Source organism: Orcinus orca, chromosome 6, assembly GCF_937001465.1.
Source record: "Orcinus orca chromosome 6, mOrcOrc1.1, whole genome shotgun sequence".
In the NCBI taxonomy this organism is placed as follows: Eukaryota; Metazoa; Chordata; class Mammalia; order Artiodactyla; family Delphinidae; genus Orcinus; species Orcinus orca.
In genome coordinates, this window is record NC_064564.1 from 39,725,635 (window position 1) to 39,748,866 (window position 23,232).

Consider the following 23,232-nt stretch of genomic DNA (forward strand, 5'->3'; position numbering starts at 1 on the left):
GGGCCCTAGGTGCGCGGGCTTCAGTAGTTGTGGCATGTGGGCTCAGTAGTTGTGGCTCGTGGGCTCTAGAGCACAGGCTCAGTAGTTGTGGCATACGGCCTTAGTTGCTCCACAGCATGTGGGATCTTGCCGGACCAGGGCTCAAACCCATGTTCCCTGCATTGGCAGGCGGATTCTTAACCGCTGCACCACCAGGGAAGCCCCCAAAGACCACTCTTTAAGAACAACTGCCACAGAGTAAATTATTCACTGTCAGAACTATAGCAAGATGAAGGATTTGGAGAATTAATACCCCAACCTCTCTCTCCTACCACTTATATCCTGCTGCTGTCTCCCATGGCCAAGCCCAAACAGAAGCTAAAGGATAAGGGATCCTGAGTAATACTGTCTGTAGAGGTCACTCTTCTAGAGAACAGAGCAGGGCAGAGAAGAGTGGAGAATGGACGGGGGTGGGGCAACAGAGAATAATCAGAACCACCATAAAGACAAGGATCCATGGAAAGATGGAGAGATAGATGCACTGACAGACATCTGAATAAAAGGATAGAATAATAATAATGGTTAATATTGAGTGTTCATTGTGTACCAGCCTCTAAACTAAGGGTTTTGCTCAGATTACCTCATTTAATCCTAAGAATTAAAAGCTATTACCATTCCTCTTTTACAGAGAAGGACACTAAGACACAGAAACTAGATACTTTGCACATGGTCACACAGCTAGCAAGTAATGTAATCTAAATCCCAACCTAGGCATGCTATGTGTAGAGCCTCACTCCCCTGTGCTGTTGTGTGATCAGTGGCAGACAGGCAGTGTGGGATGGTAGGAAAGAGTGTAAATCTTAAAGATGCCTCAGTTCAAGACACCTATTTCCTTTGTGACCTTGTGCTCTGAGCCTCATTCCTTATGTGTTAAAAGAGATAATAATATGATAATAATAAAAACTACTTCCTAGGGCTTCCCTGGTAGAGCAGTGGTTAGGAATCTGCCTGCCAATGCAGGGGACAAGGGTTTGAGCCCTGGACCGGGAAGATCCCACATGCCGTGGAGCAACTAAGCCCATGCGCCACGACTACTGAACCTGTGCTCTAGAGCCTGCAAGCCACAAGTACGGAAGCCCGCGCACCTATGCTCCGCAACAAGAGAAGCCTCCATAATGAGAAGCCCGCGCGCAGCAACAAAGACCCAACGCAGCCAAAAATAAATAAATCTATTAAAAAAAAAAAACTACTTCCTAGTTTTTTGGGGAAAGTTAAGCAAGGTAACAGTGGTCAAGTCCTTGGTATGAAGTCTAGCACCTAGTAAACATCAGAAATACTATTACTACTATTATTATTAATGGATGGAAAGGAAAATAAGTCAGAAACTTATGAGTGAAACACTCTCCCATCCAAAAGAGGGTTCAGAGCTTGGGTAGGGATGGGTGAATGGGTGTCCCACATATTAATTTCTCTTCTGAGGACTTCTGATCTATCTCCAGTTTTTCTCATAAAGATGGGAAATCACTTGTCCCCACCCCCATCTGTCTATTCCTTGGAATTTGGGGATTTGTGTGAATATGAGCTGGCCAGCCCCCTCTCCTTAGAAATCCCCTCTTGGTTTCCAGGATCCAGAGGAAGGGAAAGATGAAGGGAGTTATGCCAGGCCAGGCTCCCTCCAGCTGTTCTGTTGACCCAGGTGTTGGGCATATGAAAATGGTAACTCAAGAAAGGGACAGTGCTGCTGAGTCAGGAGGTTGAATCCCAGAGGTCTGAGATGTGGGAAGAGGTGGTGGGCCTCCTTCCAAGGAACATTCCTTCTCAACTCTGCTTGTCTCAAGGGAGAGACTGGTTCCCAGACCATGGATGGGCAGGCACTGTAATGACCTGGGGAGGCTACCCCCAGGCTCCATGGTTGTTCTGAGGGCACCAGGGAGTCTTCTACATCACCACCAGCACCAGAGAGAAGAACCACAGAGAAGAGAGTGAGGATAAGGGATAAACCTAGGGAAGGTCACGCAGCTCCTCACTCAGGCCCCTCCATCCCAACCATCATCTAGAGGCCAGCCCTGTGGCTGATGACACAAATGCCACCAGGGAGGTGATAGTGCAGACTCTCTCTCTGGAGCTGACAGCACAAGGTCCCCTTCTCTTGGCCAGACTGCAGGCTGCTTAGGTTCTTAGAGCTGAAACCAAGGAAAGCAGAAGAGAAGAAAAGAGGGAGGGCAGGGTCAGTTTCCATCAGAAAGAGGGGGGCAGAGGGGAATCCACAGAACGGACTTGGAGGGGAATTTCTGAGCAGAGAAAGTGAAAGTTCCGGGCCATAAATGGGTGGAACGGACAGCTTCCTCCAGCTTCATCCACTCTCACATTCCCAGACCCCTTCACACACCGCACTTCTCGGCACTCTCACCCACTCCCAGCCAGGCCTCGGCTTCACACAGACTCTGCCCAGATTCACTCACGCTCACAGCTTGCTGGCAGTCAGTCTCCGCTCATCCTCCATGGCATCCCATGCAGCTGCACTACTAGCCCTCAGCCTGCTGATTCTCTGGACCTCCCCTGGTAAGGCTGAGGGGAGGCTTAGGGTGGGGGGCAAGTAGCAGGGGTGTCTAGGGCTCAGACTGCTTGACGCTGGACGTGAGGGACTATGTGAGTTACGATTGCATGTTTCAGTGAACCTGGGTTGTGCCCCGTGTGTGTGCCTGTGAGTGGCGGTGTACCTGGGTCCCTGAATTCCCATGTGTATCTGTCTCTTGGTGTATCCAGGGCCTATGACTACCCCCCTCTCTTCAGGCTCTATTTCCTGCTGCCTCAGTTTCACAGGCGGGAGAGAACAGTATATACTTTCTTAAGGTGGAGAGAATGGGAGACACTGGTCTAAGAAGGGTCAAAAAATTTAACAGTGGTCAAAAAATTTAACAACTCCTAAGTTCTGCTAATGCCACCCTCCTGTTACCCACCCCACCCCCTTCCCTACCCCACATCCTTCCCCCAACTGACACTGTAACCAGCGTGAGCTCTTCATTTGTGGGGAAGTTGAAAGGACTTGGGAAAGAAGTTGGGGTGATCAGGGCAGCAGGAGGGCATTTGTGGGGCTCAGGACAGCGGTCGTTTGCCGAACTGCTTAGAAGTGCTTCAATATATTTAGCAAATATCAATCAGGTCTAGCTGCCGCCACACACAGACAGGCATCCTTAATGCCAGTGAGGGCTGTGGCCTCCGTTCCTCAGTGTCCCTGTGTCCTGACACTAATCCTACCCCAGCTCTGGGAGATGCCAACGACGCTGAAGACTGCTGCCTGTCTGTGGCCCGGCGCCCCATCCCTGGATTCCTGGTGCGAGCCTATCGCTACCTGCTCATCAACAATGGCTGCAGTGTGTCTGCCGTTGTGTGAGTTGCGGGACAAGCCTGACTAACCTCACCTCCTCCAACAGCCCCTGGGGAAACCCACCCCCACCTTCTTATCGCTCTTCTCCTTGCCAAGCCCAACCTCTGCAAGGAAGCCCCTGAAACAGGTTCCTAGGTGTGGTCCCCAGCCACTGCCCCTCACACCAGGGTCTGCCAGGAAGCTGGGTTCCAGGGCTCTATTTTCTCTGACCTCTGACCTCTGTCTCCAGGTTCACCACCCTGAGAGGTCACCAGCTCTGTGCACCCCCAGACCAGCCCTGGGTGGGCCGCATCATCCGGAGACTGCAGAAGAACTCAGCCAAGGCAAGCCTGGCCCTCCCCAGCCCTGCCTCCTCCCTGCAAGCCCCTGTCCAAGACCCCAGCCCATGACTTTGCCTCTCCTTCCTCCCCCAGGGAAAGCGCTACAGCAGGTAGCCCATGATAGCCCCAGAGGGAGCCCTGTGTCTGAGGGAAAGAATGTGAATCACTGAAGCCCTGGGGAACCAAGGACCAGAAGGGAGGACCAGGCCTCCTGCTCCCCTGCCCCAGACCTGACCCAGCTGGGACGGGGCAGGAGTGTGAGTGTGAGTGTGAGTGTGGATGAGTGTGGTGGAAGCACAACTTCTCCATGCCCAGACTGCAGTGTTTCCAATAAAGCCCAGCTGGTACCCACGAATCCGTCTGTCTGCTGTCTGTTTGCTGTCTGTCCAGGAGGACTGTGATAGGAAGGGGGAGGTGGGATGGCCGGGTTAGTTTCCACCCTGCAGCCCAAGCAACGTCCTCATCGACCTCCACCTAATATGCTGTGTTCTCAGGATCAGCTCCCATGATCAGGGCCCCACCTCACGTCTCCTCACAGCCCTATCACACTCCACGGCTCAGCAACACTAAACCTGTGCCCGTCCCCTGAATGACCCAAACTCTCTCAGGCCTCTGAGTTTTTGCCCTCCAGGACAGGTGCTCAAGCATCCAGGTGTCACAGGGATCTGGTGTCACTGGGGGCGGGTAAGGGAGTTGTTGGGAACCAGCTCTCATGGCTGGAGGAGGGCCAGGAGGCCCAACTCTGTTGCCTGGGGAGAAAGAACCCATCCACCCAAGCCATTCCCTCTGTCTGGAACACTCTTCTCTCTCTTCTGCCTGCCTGGCTTCCCATCTGGGTCTGGATGACTCCTCCTCCAGGAAGCCTTCCCTGACTGCACACTGGGTTAGGCAGCCTCCCTCCCTCCCAAGCTCCCAGAGCCCTCTGCTCCTCTCCTCTTGCAGCACTCAAGATGCTGAGTTATAATTGTTAGTTTGTCAGGGATCTTGTCTATTTTGGTTTCCACTGTCTCCCTGGTATGAAGTACACGGCTTGGCACAAGGTAGTCACTCAATAAATACTTGTCTTGAGAGCAGATAAATATGTAAGAAAAGGGTCAGCAGCCAGAGGTGAGGGCCCATCTGTCCATATAGAATCTGACCTCCAGTCCAGCCCTCTTCTCTCACCCAGTCACTCTGGGCCAGGTCCAGCCCCATCTGGGTCCACGTGGCAATCCTGGGGCCATGCTTCTCAGGGATACTGACAGACAGACCTGGGAGCCAGAGGTCAGAGTGGGAGAGGAAGGAAAAAGGAACAGCCAGAGAGCTGGGGAGATTCAGCATGGGGGGACCCCCACCACCTCATAGCCACATGGGCTCCAGGGCCAAGGCAACACTGAGACCAGAGGAGTCACAGGGAAGGAGTCTCAGCTCTGGGAGACAAAAGCCCTCGACTCTTGGAACATCTCACAAGACTGCTCTGGGAGGAATGAACTCCTCGTGCCCGGGAAGTCCTCTGGGAAAGCTGGCTGGTTGCCCAACTATGGCCCCTAAGGGCCTGTCCAGCTGGGAGCAGCAAGTCTGTGCCCCTGCGGTTGGGATGACAGCTAGTACACCAGACTGAGCATCCTCACCTGGGAACAGGGGCCACCACTACACCATATACCTTATCTGGTAACAAAAGCAGGCCTGGGCAGGCTTGGGCAAACTTGGAAGGGAAGCAGCAGTGAGGGGTTGTGCCAGCCCCTCCTCACTGAGCTGATAGCAGCTTCTTCCTCACCTCTGCTCCTAGGACGAGGTGTCCAGAACCTCAGATAAATCAGGTCTTGGAGTCACAGGAGTGGGTGGAATGGGGAAAGTTTGCAAGAACAACTGGTATAGCCAGGAAATTTGGCTCCGCTACCTGTGGGAAATTACCCATCCATTCATGCATGCATGCAGCCATCCATCTAGCTGTCTCTGATCCATTAGACCTCCACCCATCCATCCACCCACCCCCCACTAACTCATCCATCCATTAAGTCAGCCAACCATGGAGTTCCAGAGGTCACAGCTGTGGACACTCTTTGGACCTATGCCCTGCACCGCAGCAGGCAGAGGACAAACACAGGTGTGAGGAGGGGGTACATCCCCTCAAATCCTTCTGGGTCCCCAGTGAAACCAAGCAAAGTTCAGCCTGCCACAGAGGCAGAGACAAACTCACCCTCTGGACACTTGCAGAAACACACAGATGGAGTAGAGAAGGTGAGGGTGGGAGCACTGAGGAGGTGCTACCAGGAGAGAGGCACCTGGACACCACCTCCCTGACACTGCCACAGGTGGGGGGCGGGGCAGGGATGCAGGAACAGGTCATGAGCTCAATGCCCGGTCCCCAATCCCCCAATCCTGTTTCTGCCCCTGACTGTGCAACTCTGGGGAAGTCCCTTCCTCACTGCCCCCTCCAAGACCTTACTTCCCCCATCTGTCAGGTGGGGGATAGGGGGCTTCATTTTTAAGAGCCCCTCCAAACAAAGACTTAATTCTTAAATCTTTGGATCTTAGGCTAACCCTCCCCAGCATGCACACAGTCTCCCCAAAGTCATGCACATTCAGAAAGGTCCCCACTCGGACTTCCCTGGTGGCGCAGTGGTTAAGAATCCACCTGCCAATGCAGGGGACACGGGTTTGAACCCTGGTCCGGGAAGATCCCACATGCCGCGGAGCAACTAAGCCTGTGTGCCACAACTACTGAGCCTGCGCTCTAGAGCCCGTGAGCCACAACTACTGAGTCCACATGCCACACTACTGAAGCCCGCACACCTAGAGCCCTTGCTCCGCAACAAAGAAAAGCCACCGCAATTAGAAGCCCTCGCACCGCAACGAAGAGTAGCCCCCGCTCGCCGCAACTAGAGAAAGCCCGCATGCAGCAAAGAAGACCCAATGCAGCCAAAAATAAATAAATAAATTTATTTAAAAAATAGAAAGAAAGGAAAGTCTTCACTTCCCGGGGCCCCAGGGACCACCCTCTGGGAATAAAGGGGAAGCTGAGGTTCAGGAAGAAAGAAAATAATCTAGGTGCTGGTGAAGTGGCTGGAACAGCCCCCTGCTGGACCCTGAAGGCCTGGAGGGTGAAGAATTTCGAAGAAGCCTGAGCCCTCCCCACCTCTTCTCCAGCCAGTGCCTTTCCTCCCAGCTTTCTCCTTCCTTGTTTTTCCCACCCCCAGCCACCAACCCTCCCGGACACTAGGTCTTTTTCCCTTACCTCCCTGCCAGACACAGGAGGGCTTAGCCCAGCAACCTGTGACTTGTCCTGATCCACTTAAACATTCTCAGCACTCTGATTTCATCTAATCAACACCTGCCCTGTTTCACTATGATTCACTGACAAGTGTTGAGTCTTTACTTCAAGTTCTGACGGGCCTGCCTACCTGACAATGATGAAGCTGCCCGCTCTCTGAGGGGTGGGGTGGACTCCTAGCTCCCTAACCAGGATATGGGGGCCTTGCTGCCTGCCTCTAAGTAGACACCTTCCTCTCTCGGACACACGGCACTTGCTACAGGTCTAAGGCAGGCAGCTGAGTGACACTTCCCTACCTGAAGTCCTGTGGTCCCATCAGCCAACATCTCCCTAAAGGGACCTGACATCCCTACTTAGAGAGCTTCCAGCCTTTTTGTCCACCCCTATGGCAGACAAAAAGCTTCCTATCCACGGGGGAATTCCCTGATGGTCCAGTGGTTAGGACTTGGTGCTTTCACTGCCGGGACCCCAATTCAATCCCTGGCTGGGGAACTGAGATCACACAAGCCTCTCAGCCCAAAAAAAAAAAAAAAGGCTCCCTGATAGAGTTCCCAGGGAACTGCCAACATTGCTCTGCCCAGGGCCTGGCACAGAACAAGGCCTAGTACACATCTGAGTAACAGAAAATGGAATTGAACATGACCCTTTCCCACGATTACCCCACCACCGCTCACACCTGGAGCACATCCAGTTCTCGGGATGGGGGCTGTCTCAGTTACATGGCTAAGTGTTTGGTCAGAGCCAGCTCCATACGGTTTTGATCAGATTTTCATCATCTCATGTTCAATTTCTCGGCAAGCCTCCACGACATACCCCCTTCTCCGGCCTCCGGGAAACTCAGAAACAGCCAGAAAACCTTGGGAATAAGAGCTTCACAAGGGAGCAGGACTCCCAAGTGGGGAGTTTCCTCCAAGAGGCCCTCTGTCAGAAGAAACAGGCACTTTTCTGGTCAGAGAACTTTCGTGATGGCTCCTGAGGCTTTGTCCACGTGGGAGGGCTTGGCTCTGTAGTACTAGCTATATCACCACTAGTGCTTACTAGGTGCTGGGCACTGCTTTAAACACTATTATCATTCCTATGTTGCAGCTGAGGAAACTGAGGTGCAGAGGTTAAATAACTTACCCAGGCTGGATGGCCGGTAAAGTGGCAGAGCTGGGGGTCCTGGCTGGGCAGACGGGCTCCAGAATCTGACTCTTAGCTACCAAACATACCACCTCTCTGAGTTGATCCACCTCCTAAATAAAAATGGGAAATAGTACAGCAGGTGCAGGTCTGAGGAAGTGGCCCTCAGAGAACAGGGAAAACCGTTCCTTTGAGGTGCTGACCATGTGCCAGGCTCCAAGCTGAGTCCTTTATGTGCATTATCATTGCATCCTCAAACAACCCTGCGAGGTGGGGATCACTAGTCCCATTCTATGTATGAGGAAATGGAGGCACAGAGAGGTAGAGTGATCTCCCAAGTCCACTCAGCTGGTGAGTGGCAAAGCTGAGACTGCAGCCCGTCTGCCTGACGGGTAGCACTTAGGCTGAGGGCTGGGGGCTGGGATGTCCAGATGAGGTAGAAAGGCTTGGCTTCCTAGGAAGAGCTGGGAAAAAAACAAGAGAAGAAGCTGAAGGTCTCAGACAGGACCCCAGTGCTTGAGCTCAGACACAGATATGCCCCTTGGAGGCCTCCTGGGCCGGCCTCTCCAGCAGAAGGGGAGCCTGCTTCCCCAGAGCCTCCAGGAGGAAGTGGGCACAGGTTCTCAAGGTCTGCTCAGGCCTCAGTTTTTCCAGGAGTGGAGCAGTGGAGAAAGGGCTCAGCCTACAACTATGCCCACCTTCTTACCTCCATTCCCAGGGGAAGAGCAAAGGCCAGGACCTGGTAATGTTGAAAGGAAAGGAGGAATGGAGGGCAGGGTTGGGATCTGGAGGGCAGGGATAGGGGAAGGACTAGGGGTCTGTGGGCGAGACTTCTGGAAGGAGTGGGCCTCTCAGGGGGCCTCTGAGCCAGCCTGGCTGGGGCCCCTGCAGGGCAGAGCTTCTGGGGACTGCAAGCGTCGGATCAGATCCTGAAGGACCTGCTTCTGAGGGCTGCTTCCATCTCCTGAGGGGCCAAGCATGGGGTGGAACCTCTGAGGATCAGAGTAGATGGGGGAGTCAGACCTCCCAGCCCACTTCTATTCCTAGGACCTTTGAGTCTTCCATGGCTCCGGAGGGGAAGCACAAGACCTGAGCTGCCCTGGGCTCCAACCCGGCCGAAGTAGGATGGCTGTAACCCCAGCAGCTTTGACACTGCCCTATCAGACAACAGGACCCACCCCCCACCCACCACCTCCCAGAGTTCTGGATCTCAGAATCGCACTCACTGGAAATCTGGACCCATTACCATCAAAACCACAATCACCTTGCCGACCTCATACCTGTCAGACCATCACTTCAAGGATCCTCCCCCAAGAGGAAGACACCCCTTCCTACCAGGGACCCAACACTGTAAAGCTCTCCATCAATTCAGGAATCCTGGCAGGACATCCCATCACCTGTTGGCGTCCCCACTGCTGACAGGAGCCCCATTCATGTCAAGGTCCCCCCATCACTATCAGGCCACCATTCCTCTTGGGAAATCCTATCACTGTCAGGAACACCCAAGCCCGTCAGGCAGGACAGCAGCGATGCACCACTCCAGGAACACCATTTTCCATGTAGTCTATGTAAATGGCACCTCTTGGCATGGCAGCCCTAAGTGTCAGAGCATCTGTTAACACAGGGTCCCCAGTGGTCTTAGGGCTGCCATGACATAGAGTCCCAGCCCTGGCAAACCCTTGTGTTTAAAGTGACGCTACATCACTGTCTGGAACCCAGAAATAGTTATTCACGCCAGGCACTGTTCTGGGTGCTGACGGTACAATAGTAAGCAAGACAGATATCTTCTTGGGATTCAGGGAGCTGAATGTAATCCTTTGGGGATTCTACGATGGAAGGCAACATCTACTGGTAAGTAAGACTAATATAATAAGAAATTCCTCAAACACAGAAAGGGGTTAAAACTGTGGGCAGTGAAAAAAAAGACAAATACCTTGATAATCCACCCTACGGCTGTCCAACATCAACATGCTTCCTTCTTACCAAACCCTAGACTTAACATTTTAAGGGTATCACCTAACATAAGATCACTTTTGTTTATACAACCAAAAAGATTCACTGCTCCCCAAAAAGAGACTCTTCAGAGCCTTAGCAATTACCACACCTGTCTTTGCTTGGGCTGCCATAATAAAATACCATGGACTGAGTGGCTTAAACAACAGAAATTTATTTTCTCACAGTTCTGGAGGTTAGATGTTCAACATCAAGGTGCCGGCATGGTAGGTTTCTACTGAGAGCTCTCTTCCTGGCATGTAGATGACCACCTTCTTACTAGGTCCTCACATGGCAGAGATCTCTCTCTCCCTTCCTCTTCATTGAAGGCCACAGTCCTATAAGACTAGAGCCCTACCCTTATGATCTCATTTAACCTAAATTACTTCCTAAATACCCTATCTCTAGATATAGTCACATTGAGGGTTAGGGCTTCAACATATGAATTCTAGGGGACACAGTTCAGCCCATAGCAAAAGCCAAATCTAAATCCACGAACTCAGAATGACATCCATTCCTCCTCTAGTTTTGCTGTAATCTCATCTCTCTATTCTACAACACCTGGTGACCACCAGCAGCACACCTGATTGGTCAGGATAGGTTGGGTGAGGCTGCAAGAACAAATGACACCTAAATCTGAGTGGCTGAACACAACAAAATTCTGTGCTGCACACATACCAAGCCTGCTGTGAGTCTAGGCAATCTCTAGCACAGCTGTACTCCATGTGGTGGCTCAACATTCCAGGCTGCTTTGATCTCTTGGCACGTTCTTTCATCTCAACACATGTTTCCGTGCTGACTCCAGCCAGGCAAGACAGCAAGGGGAACCCTTCCTTAAATGCTTCTATCCACAAATGGCACATGCATTTCATTGGCCAAAGTGGGTCATACCTCCATGCCTAACTTCAAGGGAGCAACTGCCAGGAGGAGAAGCAAACCAGAATCCTGTGAGTAGTAGTAATAGTACCACAACAACCTATATTCAAGAATGGAATAAAGGAGGATGAAAGAAAAGAGGAGTCAGTTAAAGAAATGCGGACATTTCAGAGCCAGGAAGGAAATATGAATAAAAGCTGTAGTCAGTAGTTCTGAAACTAGTCCTGGGGCTTAACTAGAATTTATTACTTCTTTCTTATATTAGTTTTCTATTGCTGTGTAACAAATCACCACAAATTCAGCAGCTTCGAACAATCCAAATTTATTATCTCACAGTTTCCGTGGGTCAACAATCTGGGTACAGGTTAACTGGGTCCTCTGCTCAGGGCCTCACCAGGCTAATCTCAGGTGTCAGCCAGGCTGCCATCTCATCTCAGGCTCTGAGTCCTCTTCCAAATTCACTGGGTGTTGACAGTTGTGGTTTTAGGACTGAAGCCCTGAGTTCCTAGAGCTGCCTGCAACTCCCTGCTCCATGGCCCTCTTCACAACATGGCAGTTTGCTTCTCCAAGGGCAACATGAGAGCATCTGCTGCTGCTGTTTATTTCTTAGCCCTAGACACTTTTTTAAAGGGCTCACCTGATTAGGTCAGGCCCACCCAGGGTAATCTCCCTTTTGACTAACTCAAAGTCAACTGATTTTGAGTCCTTAATTACATCTGCAAAGCCCCTTCATTTTTGCCACATCACTGATATCCCATCATATTCGCAGGCCAAGAGGCCAAGGGGATCCCCTCAAAGCGAGGAGATTATACAGGACATGCACACCATGAGGGAGGAATCTTAAATTCTGTTTGCCACACTTCCTCTATGATTCATTCCCTTTACCTCCAACTGGCACTTCAGCTGGTTGACATTCTATGCCTGCTAAGGGACCCAAACCTTCATGCCCAGGGAATACTGGTCCCTGGTGGTCCTGCCTGATTAAGGTTACAGGGGTCTTCCATGAACTTTGACCACTGGGCATGGCATCACCAGGAGGTATCCCAAGTACCCCAGGGATTACCCCCACATACATAGCTTCTCACACCACTTGCCTTCTGCTGCCTCACACACATCAGGATTAATCACAAAGCCCTGTCCCTCCTGAACCTCTGTGCTTGCTGTTCATTCCACCTGGAATGTCCTACCTCCTGCCTCACCCATCCTCAAGGCTCTGCAGAGCTCCCTGTTACATGTAGCTTCCCTTGCCTTCCCTCTGGCCCCCCTACCCCCCAGGCTCATCACCAGCGACACAGGTCACCTTCTGCTTGGTTTCAGAGGCCCTTGTTTCCTGCACGTCTCCTGAGAAAGCTCAGTCCAGGCCCAGAAACCCTGGGGCCCAGAGTGGCCCAAACTGCAGAAAATGAAGGAGAGGGGATGTTCAGGAAATCCTGGCAGTGGCTGAGGCAGTCCTTCAAGCTGCTGAGGGCAGGAGGCAGAGAAGGAGGGTGTACCGTTGCTCAAGACTTCCCCCAATCCTGATGTCCAGTCACCTCCGGAAGTGCTGTGCAATATCCTACCCACACTTGGACTAAAGGGACAAGCTCTGCCCTGCAGGCTGGGCCGGGACCCTCTGGATATGGACAGAGGGTTTGGAGAAGGATTTGCGGGGTGAAGCAGACCCCCTCCTAGGATCAGGGACTTTCAGAAGCTGAGTCATCAGGCTTCTTGCCCATTTCCAGCTCCTTTCTGGAATAAGAGAGCCCAGGCTCCTCAGACCAGAGCTCCACTTCCACAGGCCACACAACCCATTTTTTTCTAGACTCTAGATGCCCTCTGCAGGCCCCATGAGGTTGGAGCACAGGCCAGGAGCCTCGCATCCCCTTTCCCTATGCACTGGATGCCCCCTGCAGGCCTTGTGAGGTTGAGAGCCACAATGGGATGGATTAAACAGAACACACATATACACACAAACACAAAAGTGGGGACACCCTTACCCACATACATACGTCCATACCCACACACACATACACAGGCATATAATCAAACACAGTGCCAATCACTCACATCTACCAAGGACACACCACAGACATTTAAGCATATAATCACAGTACGGACACAAGGGGACATATAGACACACATACACAATTACACACAAACCGTCATGGGCACACAGACACAAAGACACACATGGACACAATCTTTCCTCCTAGAGAAGAGTATTTGTTTGGAAGAAATATGCTAAAAAGCCACCTGGGGAACAGGGTAATATCATGAATGGTGGACTTAATAAAAGAAGGTACCTAAACTGCCTCTCAGTCTAATGGGGTCTGTTGACTAGAGAGCCTTTTGTTTTGCTGGGCACTGGAGTGGTTACAGTTGTGGAACAGTACGGAGAAGAGTTGGGGTAGAGCTACTAAAAAGAGAAATTTGGAGTTTGCAAGAGCTTAATCTATATAACTCGTATGAAAGCGCATTCTTAGAAGTTGGGCTCCTGAACTCAGAAAGCCAGGTTGAACTATCCTCACTGCATCCCAGGACACCCTAAAAAGAGACAGCCCTCCTGATGCTGGTAATATATGGGAGGTGATGAATGAGAAAAGGGGATGGACCTAACTACCACTGAATGTACCCACTGTGAGTCAGGCACATGGACTACCTCACAAGATACATATTATTCCCATTTTACAGATCCCGTTCCCTCGACTGTCCAGGGTTCTAAAACCGGATTCAAATACAAGAGTTTGAGTATAAAAACCCTGTTGTTTCCACTACATTAGTAATGGCAAGTGCAAGGAATATAAGTTTCCATTCCCTACTCATGTTCCCAACAATGACAGAACGTATGTGTCTTCCCCACTGATCCAGATCAGTGATTGGCAAACTATGGCCCAGCCAGCCTGCTGCCTGTTTTTGTAAATAAAACTTTATTGGAATATAGCCATGCCTGTTCATTTACATATTGTCTATGGCTGCTTTGGGGCTACAACAGCAAAGCTAAGAAGTGACTACAGAGACAGTATGGCCTACAAAACCTTATTTATTAGCTGAACCTTTAACAAAAATTTTGCTAACCTCTGATCCAAACCCAGCCTCAACTTGGAGTTGGCAAGTCTTCTTGCCTTTGGTGTCTTAGACATTGAAGGATGGTCAGATAAATAAATAACTGGGATGGATGGATAGATGGATGGATTGAACCAACAGATGGACAGACATATATGGGTAGTATATCAGAGTTTTGCTCCAAATATGTACCAATGTTCTGCCATTTATAAGCGATGAAACATTGGGTAAATTAATCTTTCTGGATCTTAGTTTCCTCATCTGTAAAATGGGGATAATAATACAATGATCATTATCTAGGGCTCTTTCTATTGCAAATGACAAAAACCCAACTTAAAGTAGCTTAAGCAAAAAGTTAAATTTGTCATATCACATAACTAGATTAAGATTTGGTCTACTTCAGCACTGGTTGGACCCAGGGATTCAAATGATGTTACCTCCATCTTTTAACTTGACTTCTCTCTAATTCTTTTTATGTGGAGACCTCATTCCTGTTATAGACAGGTGATCTTCTAGCAGCAGAAAATATGGCCACTGGAAGCCTCAAGTCCACATTTGTATAGTGAGTGATCCAAAACAGAGGGCCTCTTTCTTCTAACATCAAAGCTCATGAAAAGCTTTGAACTGTGCTTGTGACACATACTCAGTTCTTCAATATATTACAGTGGCCAGGGAATGGAGTACTCTGATCAGATCACTATGGTGAACGCAGCCACCAAGACCACGTGAAGTGAGAGAGAAATTCCCTAAAGGAACCAGGAAAAGGAGTATAAAAAAGTGTCTGCATGAACAAAAGCATCACTCACAGCATTCTACTTCATAGATTTGTCATGAGAAAATGATTTTAGAGCAGTTAGCATGGTGCATGGCACTTAAGTATCAACAAATGTTCATTATTACCATAACTGATAAATAGATGAATGGATGCATTAAATAGACAGCTAATGGTTAAACATATAGATGAATAAATGAAGAAGAAGATGTGAAAAGATAGATGAAAGGAAAGATGGGAGAATGGACCGATGAAGAGACAAAGATGGGGAGACATATGGACACATGGATGGACGGATCGATCAATTGATAAATGGATGGATGATGGAAAGAAAAGGCAGACAAAAAAGGGCTCACAGTTAAGTTTGTCATATCATATGCTCTAGGGCTGGGAATGGGAAACAGAATAGCGCTCCACAATTGGTGTCTCCTGAGAGGTCTCCTCCTCTGGTCTCTGTCTCTTGGGTCCCTCTCATCAGGTGGGGGAAACACTTGCTCCCCTCCCTCGTCTCTAGTTTCCTTGTGTCCCTGTGAGTTAACCAGCCCCTCTCCTCAGAAATCCCCTCTCAATTCCCAGGATAGGGAAGGCATGGCAGAAGGGGGTGTTTTAAGCCAGGTTCCCCTCATGCTATCGATAATTCTCTGACTCAGTTTGGGGCACAGGAAAATAATGGGGGAGAGGGACAGTACTGGCTGGGCCAGGAGGGTGAAGCCCTAGAGTCCTGAGATGTGAGATATGGGAGCTGGACCTGCTTCCAAAGAACTTTCCCTTTAGCCCTGCTTGTCGAAGAGAGGAGTAGGTCTCAGATGATGGATGTGTAGTCATTGTGATAGGCCTAGGGAGACCTGGGAGGAGATCTTCTCCAGCCTTACCCTGCTACCTGTGATTGTCCTCAGGGAATCTGGGGTCCCATCTTTCCCACTCCAGTAGTCTTAGGACCACAGAGAAGAGGTGGGAGTAAGGAGAAACCTGGGAAAGAGGGAGGTCCCCTCCACCTTGCTCTGACCTCTAATCCTGAACCAAGCGCTGACCCCTAGCCTTAAAACTGATGTTCAAATGCCTTCAAGAGGACGACACTGCAAACCTTCCTCTAACAGGGACAATGCAACCCCCTTCCCTTGTCCAAAATGTTGAGTGCTGAGGTTCTCAGAGCTAAAGACAAAGAGTGGGAAATGGGGACAGGGAGACTACTAAGGAGTTATGAAAGGGAAAAAATGTTCTAGATAGATGGAGACAGTGGGGAGTGCACTCAGTGGAAAGGTATTCTGCTACCAACTCATGTACTGCAATTCAATTCAGACACTAACAACCCAGAGCTAGTGTTAGACTTCACAGGTTTAAGGGCACAGTCCCAACAAGCCTGCCCCCACTTGAGATGCCAGTCACAAGTGGGGTCCCCAGGCCACCTGCATTTCTGCCTAACTAGCTACAAGTCCAGAGGTCTTCAAACCCCCCTCAGGTCCAATAGTTCACTAGAATGACTCACAGAACTCAGAAGTGCTATACTGACAACTACTTTTTTGTTTGTTTGTTTTTTGGTTTTTGGTTTTTTTTGCTGTACGTGGGCCTCTCACTGTTGTGGCCTCTCCCGTCGCGGAGCACAGGCTCTGGACACGCAGGCTCCGGACGTGCAGGCTCCGGACACGCAGGCTCATCGGCCATGGCTCACGGGCCCAGCCGCTCTGCGGCATGTGGTACCTTCCCGGACCGGGGCACAAACCTGTGTCCCCTGCATCGGCAGGCGGACTCTCAACCACTGGGCCACCAGGGAAACCCTGACAACTAGTTTTTTATAAAGTATATAGATCAGGAACATCCAAATGAAAAGACACACAAGGAGAGTCTCAGCGCAGAGCTCCCATGCTCTCTCCCCATGGAGACACAGAGGGCATGTCACCCTCCCAGTACATCAATGTGTTCACCAACCAGGAAGTTCCATGAGCTTTGGTGTCCAGAGTTTTTACTGAGATTTCATACATAGGCATGAATGAATTGTTGGCAACATGACTCGATCTCCTCTGATGGACTGGCTCAAAGCCCCAATTCTGCAATGATATGGTTGGTCTTTCTGCTGACCAGGCCTCATCCCAAGTCACCTCATCTCTTAGCATCAACTCAGGTGTGACCCAAGGGGCTCATAGATAACAAAGACACGCGTATTACTTGAGATATTCCAAAGATTTAGAGTCTCCCTCTCAGGAACAGGGACAAAAGCCAAATTCTTTAGTATACAACAGACAGAGCCCTGCATCTGAGTGAAGGGATGTGAATTACTGAAGCCCTGGGGACCAGGCCTCCTGTTCCCGTGCACCAGACTTGACCCAGCTGCAGCAGGGCAGGAGTGTCACTGTGAGAGTGAGTGTGAGGGTGAGTGCGGTGGAAGCACAGCTTCTCCATGCCCAGACTGCAATGCTTCCCACTGGCATCCATGGATCTGTCTGTCACCTGTCTGTATGTAGCCCAGGCAGGGGAAGATAGGTATGAGAGGGGAAAAGCGTGTGGGATGGTGGGAAGAGGATAGGTGAATCTATTCTCCACACTTCAGCCTGAGGGAACTTTTACTTCACTCATTTCTGGTCATTCTCTCCCATACCGTCCAGCCACAAGGCTCCCTTCCCCCCTCCCCAGACCAAATAGGGCAGCTATTTCCAACCTCCCACACCGGGTTAATTGCTTTCTTGGCTTTACCAAAGCACCCTCTACTGCCCCCAGCCAGTCAGCTTCGTCTATTGTAGTGATCTTATTGTCTCTTTTGATTGCCCTCACCCCTCCAACCTAGATGACAAGCTCTCTGAGGGCAGAATCTGTGCCTGTCTTCTCTGCTGTATCCTCATGCCCAAGCACATCACCCAGCACATAGTAGTCACTCGATAAATATTTGTTGATTAGTGACTGCAGGAACAAAAATCGCAAGAAAGGAGGTCTCAGCTCAGAGAGGAAGGGCTGTGACCCTTTAACTATGAAGTGACTTGGCCAAGGCCACTCAGCCAACAAGTATTCCCATAGCCTGGCCTGTCTAGACTGGGCCCTCTCTGGAGCCCTATTCCTCCTCTGCCCAGAATCATAAAAATAGAATGGGGCAAACAAGAAAGGCAATTGTCAGAGCAGAAGCCAAGAAGACAGAGAGGAGAGGGGATGCCAAAGAGTACTGGAAGCGTCCCAAAGCTCTTTTCTTGCTGCCTGGTACTGAGGTCTCCGTCTTCCCAGGGTGGAGCTCCGAAATCTGACTCCACCCTTATAAAAGAGGGTCCGTGCCCTGCCTCTTAGTAATAAGCCCTGACTCCACCCCTTTATTGATAGGCTCTGGCTCCACCTTCTGGACTATGCCTCCTCTGAAGAAATGCCCTGGCTCCGCCCCTTCCGGGTAATAGGCAAGCCCCACCCCTAGTGCGTGACGGTGTCCTTGTGACGTAACGTACCGGCCTGTTTCCGGGGTGGAGCCAGGGAGGGTGGGCGTTTAGGCTGCGTCGACCCCTCAGCCCCCCTCCAGGTGACCCCAATCCCCGAAAATCCTCACCCGGGGCCCCAAATATCCCAGCCCCATGACCTCGAAGGCCTTTGGCTCTAACCCCCTAAATGCCCCATGCCCCCGAGGTGCCCGACCTCCCAATCCCTTAACGTCTAGTGCCTCCCAAATCTTCAATCCTACCCTGTCCCGATGTGGCAACTGAGTCTTCCCGGGGGCACCTGTCTCATATTACCCGAGAACAAGTCAGACTGGTCCAGAGAATGACAGAGAAGGGGATCCGGGATTGGGGAATCCTTGATCCAATCATGCCGCTCCCCAGGAGACGTTCGGAACCCAGGACATGTCGGGATTGAGGAGATACGAGGTGGCGCTGGAGGCTGAGGAGGAGTGAGTGGAGGCGGGGTTCTGCGGAGGAGGAACCTAGCCGCTCCGGGGTGGTGGGGGAGGGGCGGGGAGGGCGCGAGGTTTCTGGGGCGGGAGAAGCGGGAGGGGTGGGGCCTCTTAGGGGGCGTGGGCTGGAGGAACCGCCTCTAAAAGACGGGGCGGAGCCTTCCACGAGAGGGGCGAGGCGTCCAAGGGGCGGAGTCGGTGGGGTCAGCCCCGCCCCGCCCCGCCCGGCTCTGCCTTCTCTTTGCAGGATCTACTGGGGCTGTTTCTACTTTTTCCCCTGGCTGCGCATGTGGCGAAGGGAGCGGAGGTGAGGGGGCTGCGATACCGCGGACCCGCCCGGGGCATGGACGAGGCTCAGTCCGGGAGAACCGATCGCGGGGAAGCCGGGAGCCCCCGCCCCGCCTCATGCCTGTGTCGGGTCGCCCCACAGCTCAGCGCACCCTCGGGAGCAGAAGCTGGAGCCTCTGCGGGGCCTAATGAGCTGTCTGTCAAGTGGACTGGGCACTGCTCCCCAGCGCTCCGGTCGCAGCCTCCCCCGCCGCACCCCCGCTGCCACTGCCCAGCCAGCTGGTGCATTAAAGATTTAAACCAAAGCCACCGTCCTGCCCTCCTGATTCTGCCGCCGCTGCCGCCATTCGGGCTGGGAGCCCTTCTCCACGCCGGCTGTTTCCGTATTGACAGGGCCTCTGTCCCTGATAGGGTGTCCGTCCGTGTCCAGGCTCCCATTATTCCTAAGGGTCTCTCATCAGGGTCAGGCCTCCCCTTACTACCAGTGATTGCCTTCCACCACCTAAGCCCCCCGCCCCACCACACACACACTCATCTCTATGAGTGGTCTGTATGGAGGGAGCTAAATAATCCTGGCTTTATCTTCCTCCCAGCCTTGTCCCCACATCCATAAATCCTCACAATCCCAGCTCTCTGCTTCCACCTTCCTCCTAGACAGGACTTTGCCAGGTGCCTGAAGAATCTTCTCCTGGGAGTGGATCTAAAATATTTTAAGCCCATAGTTGTAGGAAGTAGGCTGTGAGAGGAGGGAAAGATTCCTAGAAGCTGCTACCCTCGGCCTGCCATAGGGGAATGACTTAGAACTGTTGGAGGTCTTTCCTACAGTTAACACCCCAGCTTCTGGCTCCTCCAGTTGGATCCCAAGTTTAAAGATACTTGGCATCAGGGACTTCCCTGATGGTCCAGTGGATAAGACTCCATGCTCCCACTTCAGGGGGCATGGGTTCGATCCCTGGTTGGGGAATTAAGATCCCGCATGCCGCACAGCGCAGCCAAAAAAAAAAAACAAAGGTACATAGATACTTGGCATCAGCCCCCCGAAGTGTAACCTCCCTAGGAGAACCCAAGGGCCACTGCTCCCTACCTTTCCTTTCTGTCTTGTCACCGAGTTGGGCTGAAACCCACTAGTTCCTGAAGTGATGAAGGGTCAGGGACTCCTAGTGGGTCTGCTTTCAGTTAGGGACTGGCCCCAGCACCAGGGAGGGCACCACAGAATTAAGTTAAAGGGACTGCCCAGTTTGTGGGTGGGGTCAGAGCTAACTTCCAGCCTCCTGCTGACCCTGCCATAGCAGGTTGTAGCTGGGAAAAAGACTTGGCCCGGGCTTCCCTGGTGGCGCAGTGGTTGAGAGTCTGCCTGCCGATGCAGGGGACACGGGTTCATGCCCCGGTCCAGGAAGATCCCACATGCCGCAGAGCGGCTGGGCCCGTGATCCATGGCCGCTGAGCCTGCACGTCCGGAGCCTGTGCTCCGCCACGGGAGAGGCCACAACAGTGAGAGGCCCGTGTACCTCAAAAAAAAAAAAAAAAAAAAAAAGAGACTTGGCCCTATCTTTGGAGAAGCCAAAGGGGAGAGATGGGTGCATACCTGGAAGAATTTGTTTCTTCCTTCCCAGGCCTCTGGATTGACTGGTCCAGAAAAGACTCCAAAGTGTGTGACAGCCAGCCAGCTGAAGATTTGTGACAAGATGATGGTGCCTCAGTGGGTGCACCCGAGCTCTGGGGTACAAGTCCAGACTGGAGGGTGGGTGAGAGACCCTAAGGCCTCTGGTACTAGAAATTCAAGATGAGTGACCTCTGGGTTGTGGCCACCTTCAAGAATGGACCCAGGCTCTTGAGGCATTTCCTCACAATGTCTACATTGAGAACCCTGACAAAAGAGTACCCTGTCCAGCCCTGGGCCTACACCTCAGAATCCCTCAGGATACTCAGATTTCCTGAGTATCCACAAGACAAGCTCCAGGGAAGGAGCCCCCAAGCCTTACCCTGGACAGGAGCGGGAGAAGCTCGAGTCGTTCAGCCTGGGAGGGGGATTAGTCCCTACTCTCCGAGCTTAGGGTCGCTCCTGATTGTTGCAGCCGCCCTGCAGCAGAAAGATGCCCAGGGAGGTGTGAGTCCCCATCCCAAGAGTAGGCCTGCCCCATAGAGGGTAGCTGGTGACAGAGCAGAAGGTTGTAGAAGGTACCCCTGCAACAACCACATAAGGGCTGGATTACTGGGTGATGATCAGTTTATGTTTAAAATATAGAGCAGGACAGGAGGGTTCAAATCTCCAGACCAGGAGTGGGAAATTCTTCAGGGTGCCAGGGGCACTAAACTTAGCAGCTTGCCCCCACCCTAGGCTGTCCCCGGCTTCCTGGAAAGGACAGGAGGAGGAAGATAAGGAATAGTTTTGCATTGGGTGGGGAGGGGGGTGGCTAGGGGAAGAGGGGGTGAGGGCTGGATATGGGATTTAAAAAGAAGGGACAGGAAGGTAAAGGGAGGTCGGGGCTTTAGCAAGAGGATGGGATGCAGAGGGTGTAGGGGTTGGGGAGGGGGGGTTTCTTCCAGGCCCACAATAGAGAGAAACTGGCATTTGAATAGAACAAAGGAGAGGTAACTGAGCTCTTGAATCTTATGTCTCAATAAGCCAGGGGCTGGAAACCCCAGGTCCCTGCTGGTAAGAGGCTGGCATGTCTGGGACAGGACTAGGCAAAAACAGGAACGTAAGATTTCTTGGGTCTCTTACCTGTTGGACAGCAGCAACCTGGCACCAAAGAACTTTTATCTTCCCTCACCTGCCCTCCATATCCACCCCATCCTTCCTCCCTATCTCATCTTCCTGGGGAAAGCAACCCACACCTCAGTATCCCCAAGGCAACCACCAAAAAGGGCCTTCTCCCAGCTTCGCAGTCTGAATGTGACCGGCCCAGGCAAGACTCCTCCTCAGTCAGAAGGGCCTGCTTTAGGGAGCCATTCCCATCAATTTTTCCTAATAAGACAAGCAGGCTAGGGCAGGAAGCGGGCAGGGGGAAATGAAGGCAAGTTGGTGCTGGCCTGCCATCTGCTCCCAGCCCACCCACAACTCCCCCATCAGAATTTGGGTGTGCTAGTGTGACCGTGTGGTTGGACGATTGTGAAAACACAACCGTGTGGGAGTGGAACTTTGAGTATAACTGGGACTGTATGATTCCATCCGGGGTTGTCTGACCATGTGAGGTTGATCGAGTGACTGAGGTGTGACTGTGAATGTGTAACTATGAGTATGTGAGTGTTAATGTCCATCATTGGATGCCACTGTGGATCCTTGGCCGCCCTTACTCAGTTACTGTACCATCAGTCCCCACGTGCACAATCCCCTCCCCAGCTTCTCTGCCCAGGATTTAGGAGCCCATGGGAAATTACTGTCCTAAAAGAGGAGGGGGTCTGTGGCACAGGGGTCTCTGGTAATTAGGGCCCAGGAGTGTCACAGGATGAGCAATACATCTTCACCTGCCGCTGACTCACCTGGTGCCCCAGGTAAAAGGCACCCAGATAAAAGGTAGGGAAGGAGGCAGAGAAAGAAGGAAGTATCCAGGCTGAGCATCATGAAGGGGCCCTCACCCACCAGCAGCCTCCTGCTGCTACTGTTGCTCCTAAGCCCAGACCCTGGAGGAGGTGAGTGTTTGGGGGTCTAGAAGGCCAGGGGTCTGGGTGAATGGGATGGAGGGAAAGGGGCCCAGGAAGCCCAGCCTCCAGCTATCTGATGGAGCTTAGGGTCAGAAGCCCTCCGAACACACGGTCCTGTTGTCCCCTAGCATTGCCACTGGCACCCAGCACTACATCATGCTGTACTCAGTTCTACTGACAGCCACTCTCAAGCAAACTACCGAGGAAGGTCATCCGAGTGGAATTTCAGGAAGCTGATGGGGACTGTCACCTCCAGGCCTTCGTGTGAGCTTTGACTCTGCCCCTGATTTGACCCCTGACTCTGACCTCAGTCCCAACCCCTGATGCTGATCTCAACCCCGCCCCAATTGCTAATTCTGATGCCAACTCAGGTTTTCATCTGGCCTTTGCCTCTAACCCCTGGGCCTTACCCTCATCTCCAAGCTACGACCATGGCTTTGGACCTTTCCTTTCCCAGGTTTCACCTGTCTCGACGCAGCATCTGCATCCACCCCCAGAACCGCAGCCTGACTCTGTGATTTGACTGCCAAGGGAAGAGGCTCCAGGGGACTCTGCCCAACTGAGTTTGGAGATGATAGGGAAAATGGGCCGGGGCCCCCAGTAGCCAAAATAATAAAGCAGCATCGCCCAGTAGTCTCTGACTGTGATCTCCAAGTTCTGTGTGTTCTCCTGTGAGTCCCGAATCCGGAGCTGTGA

At 51.8% G+C, this 23,232-nt stretch overlaps 3 protein-coding genes and 1 long non-coding RNA gene across 12 annotated transcripts in view; 3 read left to right on the forward strand and 1 right to left on the reverse strand.

The window, feature by feature from the left end:
- Positions 1-18,586, reverse strand: part of LOC117203385 (uncharacterized) — a 117,264-nt gene extending 98,678 nt beyond the window's left edge. For 5 of the 8 annotated variants that reach the window (XR_004486125.2, XR_007477772.1, XR_007477774.1 and 2 more), the window contains exons 1-2: positions 18,446-18,586; positions 8,063-8,526 (exon numbers count right to left, since the gene is read on the reverse strand). This is a non-coding gene — a long non-coding RNA (uncharacterized LOC117203385). Of the gene's footprint in view, positions 1-8,062; positions 8,527-10,732; positions 16,340-18,393 lie in introns of those variants that run through there. The other 3 variants (XR_007477771.1, XR_007477776.1, XR_007477775.1) reach the window with 3 other exon arrangements.
- Positions 2,365-3,987, forward strand: CCL19 (C-C motif chemokine ligand 19). Of its 2 annotated transcripts, XM_033437837.2 has the most exons (4): positions 2,365-2,541; positions 3,243-3,369; positions 3,597-3,690; positions 3,781-3,987. In XM_033437837.2, the coding sequence occupies exons 1-4, from the start codon at positions 2,481-2,483 to the stop codon at positions 3,799-3,801; spliced, it is 303 nt and encodes a 100-aa protein (XP_033293728.2). In that variant the 5' UTR covers positions 2,365-2,480; the 3' UTR covers positions 3,802-3,987. The 2 variants fall into 2 exon arrangements, with proteins under 2 accessions (XP_033293728.2, XP_004275175.3); XM_004275127.3 differs by having other exon boundaries at positions 3,597-3,987.
- LOC101272950 (uncharacterized) lies at positions 18,172-19,196 on the forward strand. Its single transcript, XM_033437839.2, has 4 exons — positions 18,172-18,234; positions 18,533-18,600; positions 18,851-18,910; positions 19,034-19,196. Exons 2-4 carry the CDS (start codon positions 18,554-18,556, stop codon positions 19,188-19,190), a joined length of 264 nt encoding a protein of 87 aa, XP_033293730.1. The 5' UTR covers positions 18,172-18,234; positions 18,533-18,553; the 3' UTR covers positions 19,191-19,196.
- A 711-nt stretch (positions 19,197-19,907) lies between these two features.
- On the forward strand, positions 19,908-23,140 carry CCL27 (C-C motif chemokine ligand 27). The gene is given in 4 exon segments (XM_033437834.2): positions 19,908-22,524; positions 22,665-22,800; positions 22,994-23,091; positions 23,094-23,140. Coding segments are annotated over 4 exon segments (351 nt in total). The 5' UTR covers positions 19,908-22,454.
- The last annotated feature ends 92 nt before the right edge of the window (positions 23,141-23,232 follow it).

Coding starts and splice junctions, on each gene's coding strand:
- LOC101272950 (XM_033437839.2), top strand. CDS start 18,554: ATGTCGGGATTGAGGAGATACGAGGTGGCGCTGGAGGCTGAGGAGGA. Junction 18,601..18,850: donor GCGCTGGAGGCTGAGGAGGA/GTGAGTGGAGGC, acceptor TTCTCTTTGCAG/GATCTACTGGGGCTGTTTCT. Junction 18,911..19,033: donor ATGTGGCGAAGGGAGCGGAG/GTGAGGGGGCTG, acceptor GTCGCCCCACAG/CTCAGCGCACCCTCGGGAGC.
- CCL19 (XM_004275127.3), top strand. CDS start 2,481: ATGGCATCCCATGCAGCTGCACTACTAGCCCTCAGCCTGCTGATTCTC. Junction 2,542..3,242: donor GATTCTCTGGACCTCCCCTG/GTAAGGCTGAGG, acceptor ATCCTACCCCAG/CTCTGGGAGATGCCAACGAC. Junction 3,370..3,596: donor TGCAGTGTGTCTGCCGTTGT/GTGAGTTGCGGG, acceptor CTCTGTCTCCAG/GTTCACCACCCTGAGAGGTC.